This window comes from Elephas maximus, chromosome 25 (assembly GCF_024166365.1).
Source record: "Elephas maximus indicus isolate mEleMax1 chromosome 25, mEleMax1 primary haplotype, whole genome shotgun sequence".
In the NCBI taxonomy this organism is placed as follows: domain Eukaryota; kingdom Metazoa; phylum Chordata; class Mammalia; order Proboscidea; family Elephantidae; genus Elephas; species Elephas maximus.
This window is the reverse complement of record NC_064843.1, coordinates 47,420,213-47,445,206: the sequence shown is the minus strand read 5'-3', so window position 1 is coordinate 47,445,206 and position 24,994 is coordinate 47,420,213. Positions and strand designations below refer to the sequence as shown.

At 39.7% G+C, this 24,994-nt stretch overlaps 1 protein-coding gene across 5 annotated transcripts in view; it reads right to left on the bottom strand.

Moving 5' to 3' along the window:
• Positions 1-24,994, bottom strand: part of PLCB1 (phospholipase C beta 1) — an 844,448-nt gene that overhangs the window by 88,982 nt on the left and 730,472 nt on the right. For 3 of the 5 annotated variants that reach the window (XM_049869956.1, XM_049869955.1, XM_049869957.1), the window contains one exon: positions 20,267-20,384. The exons of the other annotated variants lie outside the window; for them this stretch is intronic. In XM_049869956.1, coding sequence (XP_049725913.1) covers positions 20,286-20,384 — 99 coding nt within the window. In that variant the 3' untranslated portion in view covers positions 20,267-20,285. The remainder of the gene's footprint in view (positions 1-20,266; positions 20,385-24,994) is intronic. 5 annotated transcript variants of the gene reach the window in all.

Below are 24,994 nucleotides of genomic sequence, written 5' to 3'. Positions count from 1 at the left end.
TTATAGTTTAGTTCTATTTTTATTTAACCCCACAAAACTTACATATTTTATACAGTCAATGCTCACTTAGGTTTATCTACCTGTTTTCAATGATCTTTTCTTCTTGTTCAGATTTCCCATCTGGGATTGCTTTCGCTCTGACTAGGGTATTATATATATATATAATACGTATATAAACAAAAAAAACAGATCCACTACTGTCAAGTCAATTCCGACCCATAGCGACCCTGTAGAACTGGGTCCAGAGGAAAATCGCCACACAGGGTTTCCAAAACTGAAGTCTTTACAGAAGCAGACTGCCACATCTTTCTCCCGAGGAGCAGCTGGTGGGTTTGAACCACCAACCTTTTGGTTAGTAGCCCAGTGCTTAACCACTGCACCACCAGGGCTCCTGAGTAGAATGTGGACTTATGATTTCCATTAGTGAAGGTCTGCTGGTGGCAAAAATTCCCCCTTGCTTCCCTCTGCCCTTTTCCCCTACCTCCTGCCCTCCCGTGCCAGACTGAAAATGTCTTTATTTTACTTTGATTCTTCTTAAATACCTTTTCTGGGTATAAAACTCTAGATTGGCAAATACTTCCTATCAGCACATTGAAGATATTTTCCCATGGCCTTCTTGCTTCCATTCTTACTGCTGAGAAATCAATTTTCTCTCTAATTGTCATTTCTCTGAAAGTAATTTCTCTTTAGCAGCTTTTAAGATACTTTCTTTGAGCTTCTGAAATATCGATATGATGAATCTAGATAAGGTATTTAAAAAAAAAAATTACCTTGCTTGGGATTCCTCAATCTGTGGACTTGCATCATTCATCAATTCTGAAATATCTCCTCTTCAAACATTCTCCAGTCCCAGTTCTCTCATCCCTTCTCACTCTGTCCTTTTCAATCGATCATATTTTCAAACTTTTTGACAGTTTGCTGCATTATGAACAATTTTTAGATCTCTTTTAAAATTTACTAATTCTCTGTATTGAATTTTAAAGTATAACTCCATTAATTTTAAAATGTAATTACGTCTTTCATTCACAAAAAATCAATTTGTTTTCCAATACCATATTTTTATGCAAATAACACGCTTGTTTCGCTTTTTCTTTTGCCTTGCCCTCTTGCCATGAGGTGTTTTTGTGAGAGTGCTATGCTAATTTTTTAGCATGTTGCTGTATGCTTCATTACTTTTTCTAGTCAGTTGCTCTTATCAGTCTTAAAAGTACTTGTTTAACCTTCTGTTTCTCCTAATTTCAAAATCTCATGTTTTTGTAGGGTTCATCCCACTACTGGCTGTTTCTACTGATTCTCACTTATGAACTTTTTTTGCATGCACTGTGATTGCTCTGATGAGCTGACATTTCTTGGAACTTTATCTGCCAGAAGCTCAGGCTGATATGGCTTTAAATTAAATCCTCAGCTTGTCAGGTGATAAGAATTTAGGCTGCAAACCCACGAGGGCCAGCTTGTAATCAGGGATTCCTTTGGAGGTGGGGTTAGCTTCCTTCATTCAACCCCAAGTTCTGAGACCAACAATTTTCTCAAAGTTCCTTGAGGTGAGGGGTTTATATTTCATTCACGCATACTCTGAGGTTTGTGTGACCCTTTGGGGTCTTAGTTTTATATTGATGGCCTCTTAATTAGATTTCTCATTTTGTCTTTATTTCCTGTTCATCCGCTGCCCCCAGACTATGAAAAATATAAGCTCAACATCAAGGTAAAAGACAGGTTTACCGCTGCTTACCTCTCTGTGTACTTGGACCTTGTCCTCTGAGCATTACTCCTTTCTCATTCACTAATGCATTGAAACATATTTGTAAAGGTTATACAGAGTTTTTATTGAAAACCCTGGTCTTTATATTTTGCTTTTTAATATTTTCATATCTTAGATAGTATCATCAACAGATGTGGGTTTTTACATGGCTGAGGAAAAAACAGGTGACTTCTGGACTGCTTCAGAATCACTGTAATTTTAGTAAAAACTCAATCAAGTTTGAAGGGCTCATTAACAGAAATGTGATGATATCAAGGAGCCATAAAAGCTTCTTTGAGCTTGAAATGCATTTTTTTTGTTTTGTTTTGTTTAAAGCTGGAAATACAAAGAGAGCATTGGAAAGAAGTAGATCCGGAAAAACAATTAGAGAAAAGCCTACAATTTCAAGCAATCTCCCACTTAAAACTAACTTTTGGCAGTAATCGATTATTGCTAAAACTTTAAAAATAATTTTAATCACCCAAATAATACATAAATACATTATTTCATAAAACACATGTAAACAAATAATACAGATAGCTGGGAAGCACCTTTGACTACCCCTCCCCCCAGTTCCAGTCTTTTCCCTCAAGTTAACCTTGGTTTAACTATTTGGCGTGTAATTTTCCAGAACATCTCTGTTCAGATTTATATTCACATGTATGTACACAGAAACACAGAGCTTTTAGGTGGTATATTTTGCATTTCTGAACATGTTTTTTGTTCTACTCTTTTACTTACGAGTTCAGCTGCTAGCCATAAGGCTGGCAGTTCAAATCCACCAGATGCTCCTTGAAAACCGTATGAGGCAGTTCTACTCTGTCCTATAGGGTCACCATGAGTCGGAACAGACGCAACGGCAATGGGTTTGTTTTTTTGTTTTCTCTTAATAGTGTGGATATAGAATTCTCTGGTAAATCATTGTAGAATTTTGTAGGTTTTACTCCTCTCTCTTCAAACTTCCAGATTTTATGTAGAGACGCCAGATGTAATTCTGACTTTGAATTTGTGACCTGTTGTTTTCACTCTGTGGGAGAAAGATGTGGCAGCCTGCTGCCATAAAGAATACAGCCTTGGAAACCCTATGGGGCAGTTCTACTCTGTCCTATAAAGTTGCTCTGAGTCAGAATTGACTCAATGGCAGTGGGTTTGGCTTGGGTTTGTTTTCCTGATAACGTATGGGATGTTCTCTTTGATTTCGGTGTCCCCATATTTCCCAGTGTTGAGCTTTAGACTGCATCTTTACTTTCTTGTAGCGAGGCACTCAGTCACCTTCAGTTAGAAACTAGTGCTTTCCCGTTGTGAAAGCATTTCTCGTCATATTTCTTTGATAATTTTGCCTTTTTCTCTTCTTGTACGCCTCTCGGTTGGGGTTCTGTGGCCTGGGCACTTAGCTTTCACTTTCCCTCTCTCTGCAAAATCAGTTACCTCCCATCACTTCCTTTCCATCCTTCAATTATTCACTTATATCTCCTGTACATGGTCATCTCCTCTTTTGTTTCTTTGGCTGTCAATATTTTTTCCTTCACTGGGTTATCATATTATTAGAAATTATTTAATACCACTTCGAGGAATCTATACCACAGAAACACACAAGACTCCTTAAGGACATCTATATATAAGTTGGAGCCCTGGTGGTGCAGTGGTTAAAAAATCGGCTGCTAATCAAAAAGGTCAGCAGTTTGAATCTACCAGCAGCTCCTTGGAAACGCTATAGGGTAGCTCTGCTCTGTCCTGTAGGGTCCCTATGAGTTGGAATCAACTAGATGGAAATGTTTTTTTTTTAAATATATAAGTTATTAAATATGTTTTATATGTTCAATGGTTTCTTTTGCTTTTATATTATACATAATTATATATATATAGATACTGATTATTGCTGATATAGAAAAATGATTTTTGAATTTTAAATTGCATCCATCCACCTAACTGAATTCTTTTTTGTTGTATGTTTTTCAATTGTCTCATGATCAGCAAATCATTTTTTTAATCTTCAGATATTTATAGATGTTACTTCTTTCCTTGTGTTGCATTAAAACTCACTAAGATAGACTATGGTTGGGAGAAGAATGTGATTGGGGGCAGAGACGGGTTACCCAATAAGCAAGGTACGCACGGCCTTGATTGTGTTTACTCTGTGGTGTATGAAACTGTGCACTATAGGTTAGTAAGTAAGCACAATTAAGCCCATGCGTACCTTGTTATTGTAAAATGCCATGTGCTGTGCTTACTGGTTAATCTGGTTGGGAGTGAGTTTGAGAGAACAAAGCAAGGAACTGGAGACTAGATTCCCATCCTGGCTCTACCACAACCTATGACTGGACCTCCATGGGCCTCTTTCCACACCTGCTAAATTAAGGTGTCAACTGAGCTGCTTTCGAAAGCCCTTTGCATCTTTGATTATCATCTGTGTAATTTTCTAAAATTCTCCACCTTAGGTTTGCCAGGGTTAGTACTAACTCTTTCATCTCACCTCTGGATGATGGTGAATTTAACTTGCCCATGGCCCATCAATATATTTTTGTGTGAGTAATGAAATAGTAGAGCATGATACTATCATTGGAATATAAGATGTGGCCAGAAGTCCCATGGAAAACCCCTCTGCACAGGAAGAAAGGATAAATCTGGAGAGATGTCATTCCTGAATACTAGAGGTAATGAAAGCAAAGCCTCCAGGTTATGCAATCAACTTTTCAATTAGAATGTTTCTCTCCCTCTTTAATTGTACATAAATTCACAGCAACCAAGGAGTGAATAAAGAAGGAACAGAAGAAGACTGGAGCAAGCAACGCAATAGAGCAGAAAGTGCACATTTACCTGACATCTGTGCGGTAGAGAAGGGAAACACATTATGTGAAACCAAAGGGGACAGGAATTTTAAAACAACAGATATTAAACCTGGGTAGCTGGAGTGGAGATAGTTGTGCAGGGTATGTGCACCCAAGGCCAAAGAGAGGGGCGCGCATTTGAGACTCTGCTTGTTGGGGTCATAGTAGAAGCATGTGCATAATCATATTTGCCCGGGTTTTGAAAAAATGGGTTAATGATTTTAAGAGATAGGTAGCGAATGTGGTGCAAAATTCAAAGAGAACAAGAGGATACTGGGTGGCACCCATGTCTCCCTTTATCGCATTGTAATGCAGTTTTACTCGTTCAAATTTACTTACATTTTACTCGTGTGTGAAACTGTGCACTACAAATTTAATTCCTCTTACTGAGAATAAGGTTCCAAGCTACGGATACAGGCTTCTTTAGATTAGAGATCTGTACTGAAGCGGTAAGTAAACCGACCTTTCCAATGCGTTGATACTTACGTATGAATTTATGCACACATGGATAGGTGGATGGCTGGATGGACGGACAGGTGGATGGAGTGCTACTTTTAAAGCCACTGCCCTCCAATTTCAAGACAGAAAAGATATTAAAAAGAAGGTCTGAGTTTCTACTCCACTCTTTGATAAGTGAGTGAATACCATAATTCCACGACTGGAAATCCAGGTGTTAAAATCGTTCTCAAAAGGCAGTCTCTAGGTTTCCTAACTAAATTATCTTTAATTAACAGATAGAACGTTCCTAAAGAATCCTGGTTCAAACAATGACAAGAGTATACTCCAACTGATGGCCACGCTTGATGTCTTTACTTCAGCTCTTGTAAAATCTCTCAAAATAGCTTTTATCACATTTTAAGTTTGCCGGTTGTTGTTGTTAGCTGCCATTGAGTTCACCCTCGACTCATGGTGATCCCATGATGCACAGTGAAACAAAGTCCTGTCTGGTCCCGTACCATCCCCATGATAGGCTGCAGATCGGGCTGCTGTGATTCACAGGGTTTTCAGTGGCTGATTTTCTTCCTAGTCTGTCTCAGCCTGGAAGCGCCACTGAAACTTTTTCAGCATCATAGCAACATAGAAACCTCCACTGACAGATGGGTGGCGACTGTGTATGAGGTGTATTGCTAGGATTTGAACCTGGGTCCTTCACGTGGAAGATGAGAATCCTACCACTGAACACCACTGCCCCCACAGTTTTGCCAGTAGGGCACACATATTAAGGATATAATAAAGCTCTGACCAGCACATCAAACACAATATATTTAGGCACAAATATTGAATCAAAAGAAAAAGAAAAAAACGTTTCTAAATCTCCCAGCCTAAGCCCCAGCTCTGTGGTTCCATCAGGACACTGGGAACATCTGCAGATCACATGGCATACTCTGCTAACTAACACTGCGGCCTCGCAGAGGGATGCGTTCAGCCATTGATACATATAGAAGATGAACCTATCAAAATGCCAGAAAAGTGATCATTTACAAGCAAGCCTAATTGATTTGCCTATTGAAATATTTTATTTTCGAGAGAGGGAATCATTTTCTAGGAGTAGTGAGTTTTTGCCCATGGTGATGGAAAAATGGACATTAACTAAGGGTTATACAACTTGACTAATGTAACTGATATCACTAAGTGGTACATCAGAAAAAGGAAGAAATGGCACATGTTATGTTATATATAATTTTGTAGCAACAACAAACACAAAGGGCACAGCTACTGATACTGCTTAGGTATAACCAAACACCTTATGGGATTCATTTTCTTTGTTCGATGGTTTAGGATCATGGTTTTATGGGGCAATCCAGTCAATATTGTTTTTAGCATTTCTGTTCTACCTCCAAATGTGGGGGACAATACCTGGGGTTTTAAAAGCTTACAGCAGCCACCTGAGATATAATGATTGGTCTCTATTTGCCTGGAGCAGCAGCAGAAAAAGAAGACCCAGGAATCAGAGAAGGAACTGAACTTCAGATCTAATTGCCTCCATGAGCTACTGCCTCCTTTGCCAAGAGATCAGAAGAACTGGATGGCTATCAGCTACTGTTATTGAACATTTTGAACTCAATAGATGGATCCTGACCAAAAGGGGGGGAAATGTGGAACATATTTTAAAATTCCTATGGTATCCAGACTTACTGGACCCATTGAAACTGGCAGGACTCCTGAATCTACTGCCCTGAAACAATCTTTAAACCTTGAACCAAAATTATCCCCTAAAGTCATCTTTAAACCAAACAATAGTTCAGCTCAATTATAAAAAAAATTTACATTAAGGATAGGGATCTTTTAATGAATTATCTACTTGAGATCAAATTGACAACAGTAACTCTAAAGCAGATGAGAAGGGGGCAGTGAGTCTAAGTTAACTGGGGTGAAAGAATTCAGGTAGAGATAGTGATGACACAACATGAAGAATGTAACCAATGTCACCGAATTGTACATGTAGAAATTGTTGAATAGGTATAGGTGTATGTTTTGCTATGTACATATTTTCACCAAAAATTAGAAAAAAAAATTTACAGGCAATCTTATAAAAAGGGTAATCTGAGCACTTAAGTATGAAGCAGAAAAAACAAATTTCTGTCTGGCTCAGCAGATTTGAGCTTATCTTTCAGCCAAGAAACAGCAAACATTTCTTCTTCTAAAAATGTGAGTTTAAAGGCTGTGTCTAAAAAAACTTGCCAAAGCTTTCTATAAGAGGTCACATTTGGTAGAGAAAATTATAAGAGAAAACAGGAAAAGGCTGACTCCACCTAAGCAAGTGTGCCTTTTGTTCCTGTGTGACTCAACATTCACGAAATTGTTATTCGACTCATTACTAACATCTATCTGTAACAGCAGGTGTTGGGTCAGGAGAGGACACCATGTCCAGGAAACATGAAATCAGGTTAGAAAACTCCCAGGCGACCAATTCCCTTTCAGTTGACTCTGAGTAGCTCACACTGCCTACCACAGCCCCTGAAGTGTCACCCATGAAATGGTTATAATTTAAGTAACAGCAGAAATTCTTCCCAAACCACTCTCCCTACAGGCAAGGAACCACACAGAAAAGGAAAGTGTCCTAGCCTTTCTAACTCTTAAAAGAAATGGACAATTTCCTTGTAATTGCTTCAAAATTCTACTCCCTGTAGGATTGGTTTTAAAAGCTTCTTTCAAAGTTGTGCTTGCTGTTCACACCTTCCCAAGATGGCGGCTGGGTCCGTGTAGGAACTCAGTGGTCTTCAGAGGGGAGAGAAGAGCAACAGACTGATCTACACAGCTTCCTTCTGGGTCCTCACAGGTTTCTGCCATGAAACGGTGGTTGTAGATTTCTCCATGGACTAATGACTGATAGCCATTTGGGGTGACTTATGCACTGGTGGCCACTGTTGAGTCCATTCTCCGGGGCAACTGACCTTAGTCATGAAGTGACTGAGTGAGCCTCTTTGTCTTGGTAGGCTTCCACCAGTCCCTTCAACACCATTTCCCATCAGCCCTGAGTCCTGTCCAGAATCCTCCAGGTTTTGGTCAGAGAGCAGATGTCAGAGAGATACACACAAGTCTCACCTCTTGCTCTTTCTCTTTCTCCTCTTCTTCCCACAATTTCCATGGTTGAAAGCAGTGGGCTTTCTACTTCTTCTATGCCACACCTTGAGTTCTGTCACCCTGGGGTATGTAGTAAGACTAGCCCCTCAGGCCAGGCTGCTGTGTAAAACAAAGCTAAAGAAAGTTGGATAAATCCTTTTCTCCCATGCAACCTGAGGTTTTAAAGATTTCTGTTCTGCTTTTTAATGGAGATTCCCTCCATTAGGAAGCCTCACCCTTTCCTTTCCTGGAGCCCTGACTCAGGAAGATAGTGGAATGTCTTTAAGGGAAAAGAAGATAAATCAGTTTGTTATTTGACAAATATTTCCCCTGGTACATGAGGCAGAGTAAATCACAGGAAAGTCAATGTGGAAGTCTCTTGATCTATATAGATGCTTTGCTCTAGCAGCCAGGCAGGCCTTGGGGCCTGCTATGAGCTCTGAGGATCACAATGTAAGTTGCATAAATATGATCGCTTTATGTACTAAATAACAAAACAAAAATAAAAGCAAACAACAACCTAACATTTAAACAGAGTCTAGGGAAACCTATTGTCATAGTTCTTGATAGTTTATGCTGCACACTCATAAAGCTATTGGTGTTCCACTGAATATTGATTCATTAGAGGAAAAAAATCCTGCCAACCATTAGAATAGGTGGAATCTACGTTTCCCGACTCTTCTCTGGCAATCATTTTATATAGTAGATCACGATAAACTAAAATGGATCATAAATTAGCATTCATTAATCCCTTCTCAACTGGGTTTTTGCCTCTATTCCTTACATCCCCCATACTATTATTCCGGATCCCTGTTTCCCTTCAAGTCTAAATTTTCTGGAAGAGTGTACAGACAAGCTGCCTCCTATTCCTTCTTCTTGTTCACCTCACTCTTATCTGGCTCCCACCCCGACCTCTCCACTGACCCCTCACTAATGCCAGGCTGACTAATGACTTCCTGGTTACTAAAGCTAAAGGACATTTTTCTGTACCCCTCCGGTTGGCTTGGACATTGTAGGTCATGCCCTTTGTTACTGTTTGTTACCTCTGAGTTGCTTGGACTCACGGTGACCTTATCTATAATAGAACAAAACGTTGCCCGGTCCTGGACGATGTTCATGACTGTTGGTAATTCTGAGTCCACTGCTGCAGCTATTATGTAGTGCCTTCCTGCCTGGGGGGCTCAGCTTCCAGCTACATTAGACACTGCTCTGTTATAATTCATAGGGTTTTCCTTGGCTGATGTTTGGAAATAGATCATCAGGCCTTTCTTCCTAGTCTGTCTTAATCTGGAAGCTCTGCTGAAACCCTCCACCACGATGACCCTCCTGGTATTTGAAATACTGATGGCATGGCTTCCAGCATCAGAGCTATATGCAAGCCGCTATAGTAGGACAGACTGACGGATCAGTGCTGGGCTTCCCTTCATATTCATGCATTCTTTTTTTCTCTTAGCTTTTGTGATACCCTTGGTTTTTCTTCCACCTCACAGATTGTACCTTTTCTGTCTTTTACATGCTTTTTGTCGCTATGAGTCGGAATCGACTCTACGGCACAAGGTTGGGTCTCCCCTATTAGATCTCTTAAAGTTAAGAGTTATCCAGAAATAAGTCCTGGGATCCCTTCTCTTCTCTCCATAAATGCCGAGCATTTAAGCCTTTCCAAGGAGTCCTGGTCACAGAATGGTTAAGAGCTATGGCTGCTAACCAGAAAGGTCGGCAGTTCAAATCTACTAGCTGCTCCTTGGAAACCCTATGGGGCAGTTCTACTCTGTCCTATAGGGTCACTATCAGTTGAAATCGACTTGACGGCAATGGGTTTGGTTTTGGTTTATGCTTAAATTCTGTCTAGATTCATGATTCTCAGACTTTTATGCCTATAAGTTTCACCAGGAGAAAGTGTAAAAAATTTAAATCATTTAACCTTGTCTGTTTGAATTCCTTCTTCTACAGTCACCCTCATAATAGCCTCATAAAAAGTTATGATGGTAAAAGAAATTATACACGAACAGAACTTTATTCATAAAACAAAATGTGCTGTGGTATAAATTCGAAGTGAAAGGCCTGGGCAGGAAATTGAATGTTGTCAGCTATTTGCTACATGATAAGTCACTTTAACTTTTTGGGCCTTACATTTTAGGCACCACAGGTGTGACTTAGTTATATTTTATTTTATAAAAGGTTGAATTTAAATTCTTCCAAATAGAATTTCATGTTCAAAGTCAGAGCAACTCCTTACTTGTTTGGAGATGGTAGAAGGAAAACATTGCAATAAAATGTTTCCTACAGAAAATAAAATATTATCTGAAATCTTCTCTTTACCTCTAAATGTATTCTATTTCAATTATTGTGATTTAAAACTTTTAGTAGGGAAAAAATGGTCTCTCTAAGTCAAATGGGGGCCCTGTTGACGCAGTGGTTACGAGCTTCGCTGCCAAGCAAAAGGTCAGCAGTTTGAATCCACCAGCTGCTCCTTGGAAACCCCATGGGGCAGTTCTACTCTGTCCTACAGAGTTGCTATGAGTCAGAATCACTCGACAGCAGTGGGCTTTTTGGTAAGTCAAATGTGGCCAGGGTTAGTTTTAGTATTAGTTGTGGGGTAGTATTAGCAGTGGGAGGAGTATTACATTATAGCTGAAGCAATTTTCAGGTAGAAATTCCTGTGTAGATTAGAAAAATTATTTTAGGGGACCTTTCTGTTGTCCAAAAGATATTTTATACCCAGGGCCTGAGAGTTCATAGGTCAGCAGGGCTGTGCAGCCTCTCTCTGCTGAAGGAAACACAGAAAAAAAGGTTTAAAAAAGGTAATAGTTTCAGGGGTTCATCCACCCTTCATGGCTCCAGAAAGTCTAAACCTTAAACCAAAAATATCCCAACATCATCTTAAAACTGAACAATAGTCCAGCTTAACCAGTAAAGAGGTCTGCCTTGCGTGTTATGTTCTTTTAAGAACTATCTGTATGGGACCAAATTGACAGCAGCAACTTGGAAGATTAGATAGGAGCCTTAGGGGGCAGTGAGTTTATGTTGAAGAGGGAGGAACAACTCAGAAAAGTAGGGTGACAATGGTTATACGACCTGAAGAATGTGATCAATGTCACCAAATTGTACATACAGAAGCTGTTGAATTGGTGTATATTCCCAACCATAACAACAAAATAAATAAAACTTAGAGAAAAAAAAAAAAAGATAATGATGCTTCAGTAGAAAGTTTTGTTTTGCTTTTCCTTTTTTTTTTTTTCAGGATGGTTAATATTTTCAACTAAGGTCAGTTGCCACCGGAACTATGCATAAATCCCGGGAAAACCCTATGCCACACAAGGATAAGGTTTATGCTGGTGGTGTGCTGGTAAATGTTTAACAGCTGACTTTCCTTGGGGAGGGGAGGAAACCTGATTTGTAGCATTTGCTGATTTCCCTGGTGTAAACACCCCCAGCATGGTGGATTTCAGGCTACCAAAGCGGTGACAGCGAACAAGGAGCTGGGAAAAAATGCATCATAGCACACCATTATGGCCATCATACAGACAACCAAACCCACTCCCGTCAACTCCAACTCATAGTGACCCTATGGGACAGAGTGGAACTGCCCCCATAGAATTTCCAAGGAGCACCTGGTGGATTTCAACTGCTGGCCTCTTGGTTAGCAGCCGTAGCTCTTAACCACTAAGCCACCAGGGTTTCCATGCAGATAACAGTAGATGAAATTACCTTAAGAGTACAGACAGTAGTAAAATATATTAAATGATTACCGATGAGTATTTATTGCCTTTGTTTTTAATATAATTTATTTAATTGTAAGTTTATATAATTTACTTTTTAGTGATGTCTGTGCTTAACTACCAGCTCACAAAACCCCTGAAAATTTAACAATCAACTCCACCTCCATCTTACCAATGGTTTGACCTTAAAGAATAAAGGAAAATCAGTATTTCCTTAAGCAATTTTTCATTACATTTGAGTTTTGTGAGGCAGATACCTGGGTTTAGATGCTGGTTATACTTGTTAATTTTCTAGGACCTTATGTTGTTTATCAAGGAGCTCTGGTGGCGCAGTGGGTTAAAGTGTTGGGTTGCTACCTGAAAGGTCGGCGGTTCGAACCCACGAGCTACTCCACGGGAGAAAGATATGGCCGTCTGCTTCTGTAAAGATTTACAGTCTTAGAAACCTTCTGGGGGCAGTTCTAGTCTATCCTATGGGGTTGCTATGAGTCATAATCGATTCGGAGGCAACGGGTATGTTGTTTATCAGTAAGTAAATCAAAGGCCATGATTAAAAACATCAGACGCTAGATTAATAAGCAATAGTTTCCTATAAAATTCATGTGGGATAAGCCACCTAGAGAAAAGATGTTTGCTTATGGAATGATATGTAAATAATGAATTACATACAGTTCCCTAACAGTAATATGATACTCCCACCTCAGGATTTTTCATAACGTCATGGGGAACTCCTTCCTGTCTCCTTCTCTGCTTCATAAACTTCTACTTCATCTTATAGTCCCAGCTCAAGGGTTATTGCCTCTGCAAAACTTTCCTTGATTTCCCCAAGTATGTATCGGTCTTTCCTCCCCTGTAAATAGATCTAATATAATGATGACAGCAGTGTTTTGTCCCCATTCAAATCCTTTGTACAGTACCAGTCACAGTTGAGTCCGTTCCGACTTAGGATGACCCCATGTGTTTCAGAGTAGAAATGTGCTCCAGAGGGTTTCCAATGGCTGTGATCTTTTGGAAGCAGATCACCAGGCCTTTCTTCTGAAGTGCCTGTGAAGGGATTGGAACCTCCAACCTTTTGGTTAACAGCCAAGTGCTTAACCTTTGGTACCACTCAGGGACTCTGAATTATACATTTTGTTTTGTTTGTTAGGTGCTGTTGAGTCCGTTCTGACTCATAGCGACCCCATGCACAACAGAGTGAAACACTGCCCCATCCTGCATCATCCCCACAATTGTTGTTACACTTGAGCCCATTGTTGCAGCCACTGTGTCAATCCATCTTGTTGAGGGTCTTCTTCTTTTTTGCTGACCCTCTATTTTACCAAGCATGATGTCCTTCTCCAGGGACTGATCCCTCCTGATAACATGTCCAAGGTATGTAAGATGTGGTCTCATCATCCTTGCTTCTAAGGAGCATTCTGGTTGTGCATCTTCCAAGACAGATTTGTTCATTCTTTTGGCAATCCAGGGTATATTCAATATTCTTTGCCAATACCACAATTCAAAGGCATCAATTCTTCTTCAGTCTTCCTTATTTGTTGCCCAGCTTTCACATGCATATGAGGCAATTGAAAACACTATGGCTTGGGTCAGGCACACCTTTGCTCTTCTACAGTTTACAGAGATCTTTTGCAGCCAATTTGCACAATGCAACCCTTCTTTTGATTTCTTGACTGCTGCTTCCATGAGTGCTGATTGTGGATCCAAGTAAAACGAAATCCTAGACAATGAAATCCTTTTCTCCGTTAATCATGATGTTGTTTGTTGGTCTAGTTGTGAGGATTTTTGTTTTCTTTATATTGAGGTGTGTAACCACACTGAAGGCTTTGGTCTTTGATCTTCATCAGTAAGTGCTTCAAGTCCTCTTCACTTTCAGTAAGCAAGGTTGTGTCACTGCATAATGCAGGTTGTTAATGAGTCTTCCTCCAATCCTGATGCCCTGTTCTTCTTCATATAGTCCAGTTTCTTGGATTATTTGCTCAGCATACAGATTGAATAGGTATGGTGAAAGGCTACAACCCTGACACACACCTTTCCTGACTTTACACCAAGCAGTATCCTCTTGTTCTGTTTGAACAACTGCCTCTTGATCCATGTACAGATTCCTCATGAGCACAATTAAGTGCTCTGGAATTCTCATTCCCTGCAATGTAATTCATAATTTGTTATGGTCCACAGTCGAATGCCTAAGCATAGTCAATAAAACACAGGTAACTATCTTTCTGGTATTCTCTGCTTTTAGCCAGGATCCATCTTATATCAGCAATGATATTCCTGGTTAACCTCCTTTTCTAAATCTGGCTTGAATTTCTGGCAGCTCCCTATCGATATACTGCTACAGCTGCTTTTGAATGATCTTCAGCAAAATTTTGCTTGCATGTGATATTAATAATATTGTTTGATAATTTCCACATTTGGTTGGATCATCTTTCTTGGGAATAGGCATAAATATGAATCTCTTCCAGTCAGTTGACTAGGTAGCTGTCTTCCAAATTTTTTGGCATAGACAAGTGAGCACTTCCAGAGCTGCATTTGTTTGCTGAAACATCTCAATTGGTATTAGGTCAATTCCTGGATCCTTGCTTTTGAGCAGCGACTTTGGTGTAGCTTGGATTTCTTCCTTCAGTACCATCAGTTCCTGATCACATGTTACCTCCTGAAATGGGCGAATGTTGACCAATTCTTTTTGGTACAGTGACTCTGTGTATACCTTCCATCTTCTTTGTATGCTTCCTGCATCATTTAATATTTTCCCTGTAGAATCCTTCAGTATTGCAATTCGAGGCTTGAATTTCTTCTTCAGTTCTTTCAGCTTGAATTATACATTAGAAATTAAATTTAAACATGTTCTCTACATGAGCTATCCAGTATGGTAGCCACTAGCCACACATGGCTGTTTACATTTAAATTGAAATAAAATTTAAAAATTCAGTTCTTCAGTTGCATTAGCCACATTTCAAATGCTTAATAACCACCATGGCTAGTGGATTCTGTATTAGACAGTTCAGACAAGTAACATTTCTATCATCACAGGAGGTTCTATTGAATAGTACTACACTAGACTATAAGAACTTGGGGAGGGGGAATTATATCTTTCTATATCTTTTTATATTCCCAGAACCTATTCCAATGCTTGGAGTATGGTAGGCATTTGATAATTATTGGTTAAATTAATAAAGGAAAAATTTAACACTAGTCACCTAATTGTAGCTAAAGTATTCGTGGTTCCCAGAGACCACAGAAGTAAGCACACATATATAAGTTTATTTTTATTATTGACACCCAAAAAACTAAAAATGAGCAATTTTCATTTTCTCCAGGATGAGAACACCAACATGCATGAAGATATAATTACAGAATTCATCTCTCAGGTGTTAATATCCTGTCTATAGTTGTTAATTCTGAAGCACAATATTGATTCTAATTTATTTTTTCTAGGTCATCCATATCCCATTGTTTTATAAGTGACACTATGGACTCATTAAATCTTTCAGCATGATATTTATGCAACTCTATTAATGAGTCCTCCAACACCTTGAATTCTCTGGATCTCATACCTATTATTTTAGTGGCAAACTTCTGAATTTAATTAATCATATCTTTCATGGAACTCAAAGGAGATCATAAAAAGGTCACCCAATCGTACACAAGCCTCTGCTGGCAGATGGCCCCTTTGTCACCACGTTAAACGGTCTTCAGTAAGACACCATGGTAATCCTTGGGCAGCTATCTAGACATTTAGATATTCCTACTCAGAAAATTGTCTTTGTTTCTTGTTAAGATTTTTCATAATTTCATCCAAAGTAGTTCTTCTGACTCTAACTTCAGACAGGAAGAACAGGGTCATTTGCCACATACTCTAAAAAAACCCTCCCTATGTGATGACTAAATTCTAAACACAATCCATAAGGAGACGATTCACTTCCAAGAAGCTTGAAGTCCTTAATTTTAAGAAGTTCCTTTATATATCTTCCGTATCCTCAGAGATAAATACTAAAATCCTAAAAAAAAAAAAAAAAAATCCTAGGGCCTACTAAATATCATTTGAATGAATAAGTAAAAACCATAAAAACAATTGCATAACAAAAACAGGTCCTAACCTCTTTGTTGACAACTCAGTACACAACTCTTCAAGTGGGAGAAATAGGCTTGATTAGCAAGGGCTGGGAGAAGAAGGATTTAAGAGGGGGGACGAATAGAGTGAGGAGAGAATAGGAAGAAGATCTCAAGTGGAGCAAATCCATTTAGTCTCTGGTTTGAACTCAGCAGCCACCCATATAAACTAGATGGTAAATTACTGGAGAAGAAGAGAGGGAGGGAGGTACACTAAGGCTGGTAAGGGCGGGTGGACTCTCCTTTGATCCTGCTGCTTCAGAGAAGGGAACTGTAAGGCTTCAGCAGCCATAGACAGAGCCTTCCCCCTGGCCCTGCCAAAGGGGGAAAAGAAAAAAAGGAACTAGTTGCCCTCATGGAGCCCTGGTGGCGTAATGGTTAAGAGCTCGGCTGCTAACCAAATCCAAAAGTCGCTCCTTGGAAACCCTATGGAGCAGTTCTACTCTGCCCAATACGGTTGCTATGAGTCGGAACTGACTCGATGGCACCTAACATCAACAACTGCCCTCATAGAAACCCGTGTGTTTCAGAGTAGGACTGTGCTCCATAGGGTTTTCATAGAAGGCTATGTCAAAATCCTCTTAACCCACCTGTGCAGGCTACAGCACACCCCCATGTCTCCCGCGACCTCTGCTTGGCATTGCTTCCCCTGCCTTTCAATAATAGGAGCTCTGGTAAACTGGTTTCCTGGAAGAGAGTCCTGTATCACAGTGCTGAAAGCTCTCTAAAATCTAGTCCTAAATGTTCTTCTCCAAGATATTTGTCAAAAACAAGGAATTCTGAGCCTCTTGAACATCCTGTCTGTGATGCTTAATGCCTCTTGCTATTATGGTCAGCTTGGGAGCTAAATCTCTGGCAGGATTTGGTTGTGATCTTGTGGAGGTTGGAGTATACCTCCAGCAGATGAAGCAATGCTTGGTAGATGTGTCTAGTATCCATCCCTTCTAACTGCTTAGAGTGATCTGTTTCCTTTCATGAGAGGCTCGTAGCCTCTCCATTTTACAGATGGATGTACTGAGGCTCAGGCGGCATACCTGATTGTTTGCCTGCCCACAGCAATGTGAGAAACAGATGTTATATACCCTGACATCTAGATTGTGGTTCAGATATTCACTAAGAAACCTGAAGGATACAATACACACGGTATCCAAGGTTTAGCACTTCTTGTATGACCTTGGTAAAGTTCATTCATCTTTTGAAGTTCAGTTTTCTCAACTCTACTATGAGGAGAATAAGATGATAACGTATGTGATGTGCACTGAAGGTGTTTGACAATGTAGCAAGTGCTCAGTAAATGTTAGTTGTTATTATTTTTACTATTATTTGTCAGGAAAAAAAAAATAAGGCCCTTCCGTGGTCTTAAACGGCTCACTGTTTTTATTAAGCATGCAGGAACTGTGCTTTCTGTTCTTTTGTGCCCCCTATTGAAACTGGCATATCCTAGAATAAAGCATGCACTTAATAAATACTTGGCATAAATTTGTAATTTTCCAATGATATATCATCAATATTTTTAGAAATTGGTCGTTCTACAGCTCTTTATACAAAGGTTCATGGGTACACAAAATAAGTGAACATCCTTTTTGGTTTGTTTTTAGTCTTTCTCTACAGTGACTTGTAAGGAGCCCTGGTGGTACATTGGTTAAATCCTTGGCTGCTAACCAAAAGGTCAGCAGTTCAAACTCACCAGCTGCTCCTCTGGAGAAAGATATCTTGCATAAAGATTTATAGCCTTGGAAACCTTATAGGGCAGTTCTACTCTGTCCTACAGGGTCCCTGTGAGTTGGAATCAACTCAAGGGCAGTGGATTTGCTTTTGGGTTTACAGTGACTTGTTGCTATTAAAAAATAGAAGTTACCAGGGTTACAAGTATGACTCACTTGTTCAGTCTGACCTGTTAATCTCTAGTTGATAGAAGGAAGATATTTTTCATCAATAAAGATTCATTCACAAATTTTGGAAATGTGAAATTTCAATTTATGTGATGGGTACTCTTGATATAAATTAAAAAAAAATCCGTGTAACAGTTTTATGTACTATTAATTTTTATTTATCCATTCATTCTGTCTTCAGCTGTAGTGTATGAATAGAGATATTTATGGGGAAAGTAAACAAACGAGGAACATCTGGAAAAATTTTAAACTTGGGACAAAAAACTGGTGTTTATATGCTGCTTGAAAAGAACTTTTTGTCTTATTTTAAATGCAAAGTAGTTCATTTTTTTCTGTTTTAGCAACAAGGCATGTTTTTCCATGAAAAATATGAAATTGGTTTATTTTTATGACACTTTTTATAGGTGGAGAGCTAAAGGAACCAAACAAACTACATAAATAAATGATTTTTAATGTCTGGAGTTTTTTTTGTGTGTGTGTGTGGAGTGCTGGTGGTGCAGTGGTTAAGACCGTGGCCATTAACCAAAAGGTCTGCAGTTGGAATCCACCAGGCACTCCTTGGAAACCCTATGGGGCAGTTCTACTCTGTCCTATAGGGTCACTATGAGTTGGAATCAACTCAACGGCAATGGGTTTGGTTTGGTTTTTGGTATTGTGAGAATATTTATCTCTTTTGAAAATAAATATTCTTGCTAAGCAGGGAGCTCAGTTGACATTCTGAAGAGAATCCAAGTAGTGAACAGGCTATTATAAGACTGATAGGTCCCCGAGACAAAAAAACGTAACATTTACATCTCCATTGCATTTGGTCTGAAAAGCAAAACCTAAACACATGTTCTGATCTCGGCTACAATTTGCTTTCCTGAGAGAATTCCATATTCTAAGCGTGGTATTAAATGTTTACAACAGCTCCAAAGCTATCAGGACAGTAGCAAGTGTAACAAAAAGTCCACTGATGCTTGTAATCGATGATTTACAAAACAGTCTTAACATTTACAGCCGAATGAAGAAGACATTTTTTTAGGTCTCCCTGATGCCTTCCTGTAGAGGCCGGAAATTGATATTGCATAGCTCTTCCCTGAGTCCCACCTTCACCTCTAGGCTTTATCCCAAGGTCAGACTAGAAAATAAAAGGTATCAAAGGGCCAGGCTCATCATAAGGCCAAAAAGCTAAAATACAGTAAATACAATTAAAACACCATGAAGGCAACTTAAAGTTTCTTCTCGCAGGTGCTTAAGCTAGAAGTTAGGAACAGACTCAATCCTGGCAAGTCCAAATGTGGTTCACTGAGCTGTGGCAGCAGAGGCAGCACCTGGGGGCTTGTTAGAAATGCAGATTCTCGGCCCCACCCTGCGCCTGCTGAGTCAGAATCTGCATTTTAACAGGATCCCCAGGTAATTCACATACTCATTCAAGTTTAAAAAGCACTGAGCTAGGGCATAATTTTAAATGACAACTGTTTCAAAGGAAGAAGAACTTAAACCTCAGTGAAGTCATCTTTGTTTTCGGTAATTCTTTGACATGAGCATAAACTGTCATATCACAGATCAACAAATGCTTGAAGAAAAAAACATTATAAGTTTCCCTGTAGAACTCTATTTTTACTACATCAGAAGAGAAGTTTGCTTTCTTTATAGTCACAAGACGGCCTCTTTTCTCCCAGAAATGCACACCCATTGGGGTTTAGCCCAGTTTCCTTATCAGCTAAAGGAATACAATAGAGTTCATGATGCTTCTCGTTCTGACAATGAAAAAAACCTGTAAATTTCAGGCTGAAGTTTGGTCCAATCAACAGCTCTAGCCCAGGCATCCCTTTTAATGAGATGTTTCCAAGAGCTCTTGATTCTATAGAATCAGGAAATAACGAGCTGTTCCCTTAACTCAATACAGCATGTAGAAAAAAAAAAAAAAGAATTTTGCTGGATTGTTAAAAAATTTAGTGTGGTAAACTTAGTGAAGTGGGATAAGAAGAATCCCTGAGTTAAGTTAATCCCACTGGTTTTTTTAAGATAATAGGACCAAGGAAAAATAGTACAGTGAGAAGTAAGAATGGAATAAATGTTTCAAAAATAGAATTGATAGTTTAAATGCAAGAGAGAAAGATGAAGGACAAAAAGGAAGACAGTTTTGCAAATATAGAAACAAACAGAAGAAAGGAGAAGAAAGACAATATGGAAGAATGGAATTTATGTCAGGAAGAGAGAACACAGTGACAAAGACATAAAAACCAGAGAAAAGGCACGAAAGAATGAGAAGGGCACGTTAGGCGTGGCTGGAAAGTATAGAAGGAAAAAAAAGATGGCGGCGTAGTGAAAGAGAAGGCGAAGAACAAAGGAGCAAGTCCATGGTGCCTGAAAACCAGACGTCCACACACCACCCTTCTCTCAGAAGCGACCCCTCCCATCCAGTCCTACCTGGCTGGAAGGACGGTGGTCACCACTTGAGAGCTTGAGGGTTGGGGGGAGTAAACTTGGGGGAAACAGAGGGATCCTCATGGCAAGTTTCCGACAAGAATGAGGAGGAACCGTCCCCCTGTGTGGAAAAAAAGGGAGGCTGTCATTTTCGTGGTACTGAAATTGATTTCTAAGACAACTGGTGTTTCAAATTATTTGACTGGGAGGCCTCTCGACTGCCTTCTAGAATAGAGATTTAAAACTTCAAACAACTTTTATCTACCTCAACATCTCCAGTGTGGTGTGGCATCTGGTCTACTGGAAAAGCAGTGGAAATGGCAATTGAGCTGTCCTTGATTTTTCTCTACACTCCAAAGACTTGAAATGTTAAGTATGATCACAATTATTACTTTTGATAAATTCTCCACAAAATCCCACTACTACCAAGAAAAGATGGTGTTGAATTACTGACGACAGTTTGTTCACTTGAACAATACAGCTCAATGAGTCTGGGCTCAGATGGCTATCCTTTACTCCCCTAAAGATGGAGCTATCTTTTCCTACACAAAGTAAATTTTGTTAACCCTCTACATAAATCATTTATTCAACAAATACTTATGAGCACCAACCATGTGTCAGGTGCTGTTCTTGGGTGCCCAGAATGCAAGAGCATCAGTGAACATCAACGAACCAAACAGATAAAACCCCTCCCTTTGTGGAGCTTACATTCTAATGGAGAGAAGCCAACATTAACAACATCTTAAGAAAGAAGCAAATTAGATAGAAGGTGACAAATGTTATGAAAACAAAAGCAGAGCAGAATAAAAGGATGAGAGAGCGGTGGAGGGCGTTTGCAAATTTAAATGAAGTGGTCGTGGAAGGCTTCTTGGAGAAGGCAAATTTGAGCCAAGACTTGAAAGACGGGAAGAGTTGCCCAACTCAGACACCTGGAAGAGGAGCAGTCTGGGTGAAGGAAACGGACCCCATGCAAAAGCCCAAGGTGGGATTGGCCTGACTTGTTTGGGGACCAGCAAGGAGCCCAGAATGGCCTAAGCAAAGATCAAGTCAATGAGGTAGCAGGGAAGAGATGCAGTAAAATAGGATCAGATCATGCCAGACGTTGCAGGTCTTTGTAAGCACAGGGCTTTTATTCTGAGAGATGAGTACCATTGAAAGGTCTTGAAGAGAGAAGCAATGTAATTTATGTTGTAAAAGGATGCCTCTGGCTGCTGTGCTGAGACTAGACTGCAAGCGGACACAGGTGGAAACAGGAAGACCAGCTAGGACGTTAGTTAGAAACCCAGGTGAGTGATGCTGGTGACTTTGACCAGGGTGGTAGTACTGAAGTTGGTGCGCTAGCAGTTATAAGGATGTCTTAACTGCTTTATAATATTTTCAAGTCCTAGGATCTTTTGGTTCCACCTAAAACCCAACCAAAACCCAAACCCACTGCCGTTGAGTCGATTCTGACTCATAGCAACCCCATAGGACAGAGTAGAACAGCCCCGTACCGCCTAAAACAAAGACCTAATAATCAACTGAGGAATTTCAATGTCTCTTTTGTATTCTGTATTTCCCAAAACCTAAGAGCTCCTTTTTTAAACAACAATAAATAAGAAAAAGGAAACAAATCCCCTTCAACCAAAGCTAGAATGTAATATATTTCCTATTACTTACATGTCACCAAAAAACATGTCTATGCTGCTGGTGACTCTCTTAGACAGGAATTCCCATATAGCTAGCAACATTCATTTTGATGCCAAAATGTTTGAACCTGCTAAGCCTCCCTACAACTGTATAAAACTGTACAAAATGTGTGAGTGTGTATGTGAATGTGTGTGAGAGATGTATGAGTGTGAGCATGTTTATGTTGTACATGACTGCATGTGCATATGTGAGAATATGCATCTGTGGTATATGTGTATATGACAGCCATAAGGCTATATGATACAGAAACCATCAAAACTACCAAAAACATCATGAACTGTTCATCATTCTGTCATGACTCATTCATTAGCAAACGTTAAAGCCATCTCTATAGATAAGACCCTCTGTAGCATGAAAGTATTATTACAGCCCTAGTTTCAGCTACAAATTCAATGACCTCCTTATTGAATTCTATCAGGTTATTCTCAGCTAATGAGTATAATAAAGACAGAACTCTAATGTCAATTGATTTCTGTTGACAGAAAATGTATAAACAGGACTTCAAGCAGTTTTAGTTTTGTTAAACTAAATCCTTAGGCATAATACATGGAAAATAGAGGATGTAACTCTTGCTCTTAGAAATTGCTTTCCCATTTTGCACTGAAACTTCCATGTATTTTCAGTGTACTGGTCCGTATTTGCCCTTTGTAATAGCCTCTTCTCTAGTCACTAAACGCCTCTTCATCAAATTTCAAAGCACCTACTCTATTCTCTCTGTGAATTTTTTGCAGCTAAACATTTCCTGGTTTGAGTTTGACTATCCTTTACCATAATGCTGATGGCAATGGAAAATCAGGCAATGATTTCCTGAGATCAGTTACAGTTTTAAGTCCTTTGCTTTAAAAAGTATTTGGGATGTATGTGTGTGTGACAATTTTCACTAAAAAAATTTTTTTTTTTTTAGTCATACCAAAGTAGGGCTTTACGAATACACTGGATATATAGAGTCAACAAACTAAATAGAATTGGCAAAATTGATATAAATCCTGCACCATCGCAGGCACAAAGAAATAGGAAACCCAAAGGTTTCCTGTTCCATCCATAGTGTGTGGAGTTGTGTACCAGGGGTGGGCAGATGAAAGCCCATCTCGTTCTATTCCTGATGTTAAACTTGGTGATTGCTGGGAAAACACTGACACTCACCAACACACTCTATATACACATTCTACTCCAATAGGTGGGGAGCGTTCGCTTCTGACCCCGTACCCTGCATCCTCCATCTAATACACCTGCTGCCACATGCTCACATTTTCTCAGCCTTAAGAAAGAAAAATAAGGGCAAAAGGAATGGAAACAAAGTCAACAGAATAAAGCCAAGGAGGAGAAAGTAAGGGCATCCACAGGGGCAGATTATCCAATAGGCAAGGCTTACCTTGCCCAGCAGGTCATCTGTACTGAGCAATTTCACATTTTCAAAGATTCTGCTTCAAGGTATAGCTGGCATTTGTCTCTCTCCCAACCCCACAGCACCTTCCTAAAGAATCAAAGCCTCTTTTCAAATTTACAGTCCGTGACAGGGGCAGATGACCCAGTAAGCAAGGTAATCAAGGGCTTACTTGTGCTTACTTGCTAATCTGTAGTCAACAATTTCACTATAGGTGATCTGGTAAGCAAAGTAAGCACTGTGCTTACCTTGCCTATTGGATAATCTTCCTCCTGGGTATCTGTTATTAAAAAACAAAAAAAACAAAAACCTGTTGTTGTTGAGTCGATTCTGACTCATAGCGACCCTATAGGACAGAGTAGAACTGCCCCACAGGGTTTCCAAGGAGCGGCTCGTGGACTAGAAGTGCCAGCCTTTTGGTTAGCAGCGTAGCTCTTAACCGCTTTGCCACAGGGACCAACAGATAACAGAAATCCGTGAAGCCAGCTGGCGGGTACCATGCAGGTTTAAGGGGCAGCCTTCTCTCAACTCTAGCAATTTGTTTATATGTTTGCTCACTGTAACTATATAATTTTTTAAGAGGAATTGAGTATATAGATTTTTTAAAATAAGAAATTTTACTATTTTTAAATAACAGTGTGATTGATGGCTTTGTAACGTGTCTCCTTGGCTAAACTGAACTACATTTCCCAGAATTCCCTTTCTGTACGTTTCCAGCTGGGGGGTGGTGCTCCAAGGGGGACTCTCCTGAGCGTTGAAGGGCTGATGAGGGAGCCGGCAGCCATTTTGTAACACACCCGCAATGATGCTGATTTTCTGACTTGTTAGCCCAAAGCAGCATCTGCGTCTGCAGTGAATACCCCTTTCCCTTGGATTTTCCTTTAATTGTTCTGACTCCTGGGCCAGGTGTGTGCATGCTCAGCTCTGTGGTGAAGGCCCCCCAGCTTTTCCGTAGTCGTCGTCAAGCCTGCTCATGATTCCTTTCCTGGCTGCCAGCTGTAGACTTACAGCATTGAACAAGGAGACAGCCTTATTGTGGAGATCGTTCAGCCAGCACCCACAATTACATAAGCCAATTCCACTTGAAACTCGAATGATACAGATGGTAACTAATTCAGAAGTTTTAACAACACGATTTCTGGTAATGGCTGGTTAGATTATTTGAACCATTCCTCCCCCTGAAAACAACTAAAAAAGCTGGATTCAATATTAAAACTATCTTCTTTAAATAATCTAAGAGCTACAAGAAAGTACAGAGAACATCGAACCTTGGGAGATAACAAGTGGAGAAGCTGCTTTTGCCCTGATGGGCTTTTACCAAAGCTGGACATTTTGAATTCTCCTTTGACAACCTTGAAAACTCAAAGCCTGTAGCCTACCCAAAGTGAAGAATCTAACAGGAAACTTTCCATACACTAAGCTAAAATAATGGATTGCAGATTTGAAAATGAACCAAATAAAACATCTAGAAAAAAAAAAAAATGCAAAGGCTCAAATTAAAAACTAAGTGGACTAGTGAAGTAGCAGATTAAGCAAAGAACTAGTGAATTAGGGAAAGGGTCAGAAAAAAATTGCCCACAGGAAAGATAAAAAGATGGAACATACTGAAAAGGGTTAGGAGACAGAGATAATGAGGTAAGAAGGTCCCATTTATTTCA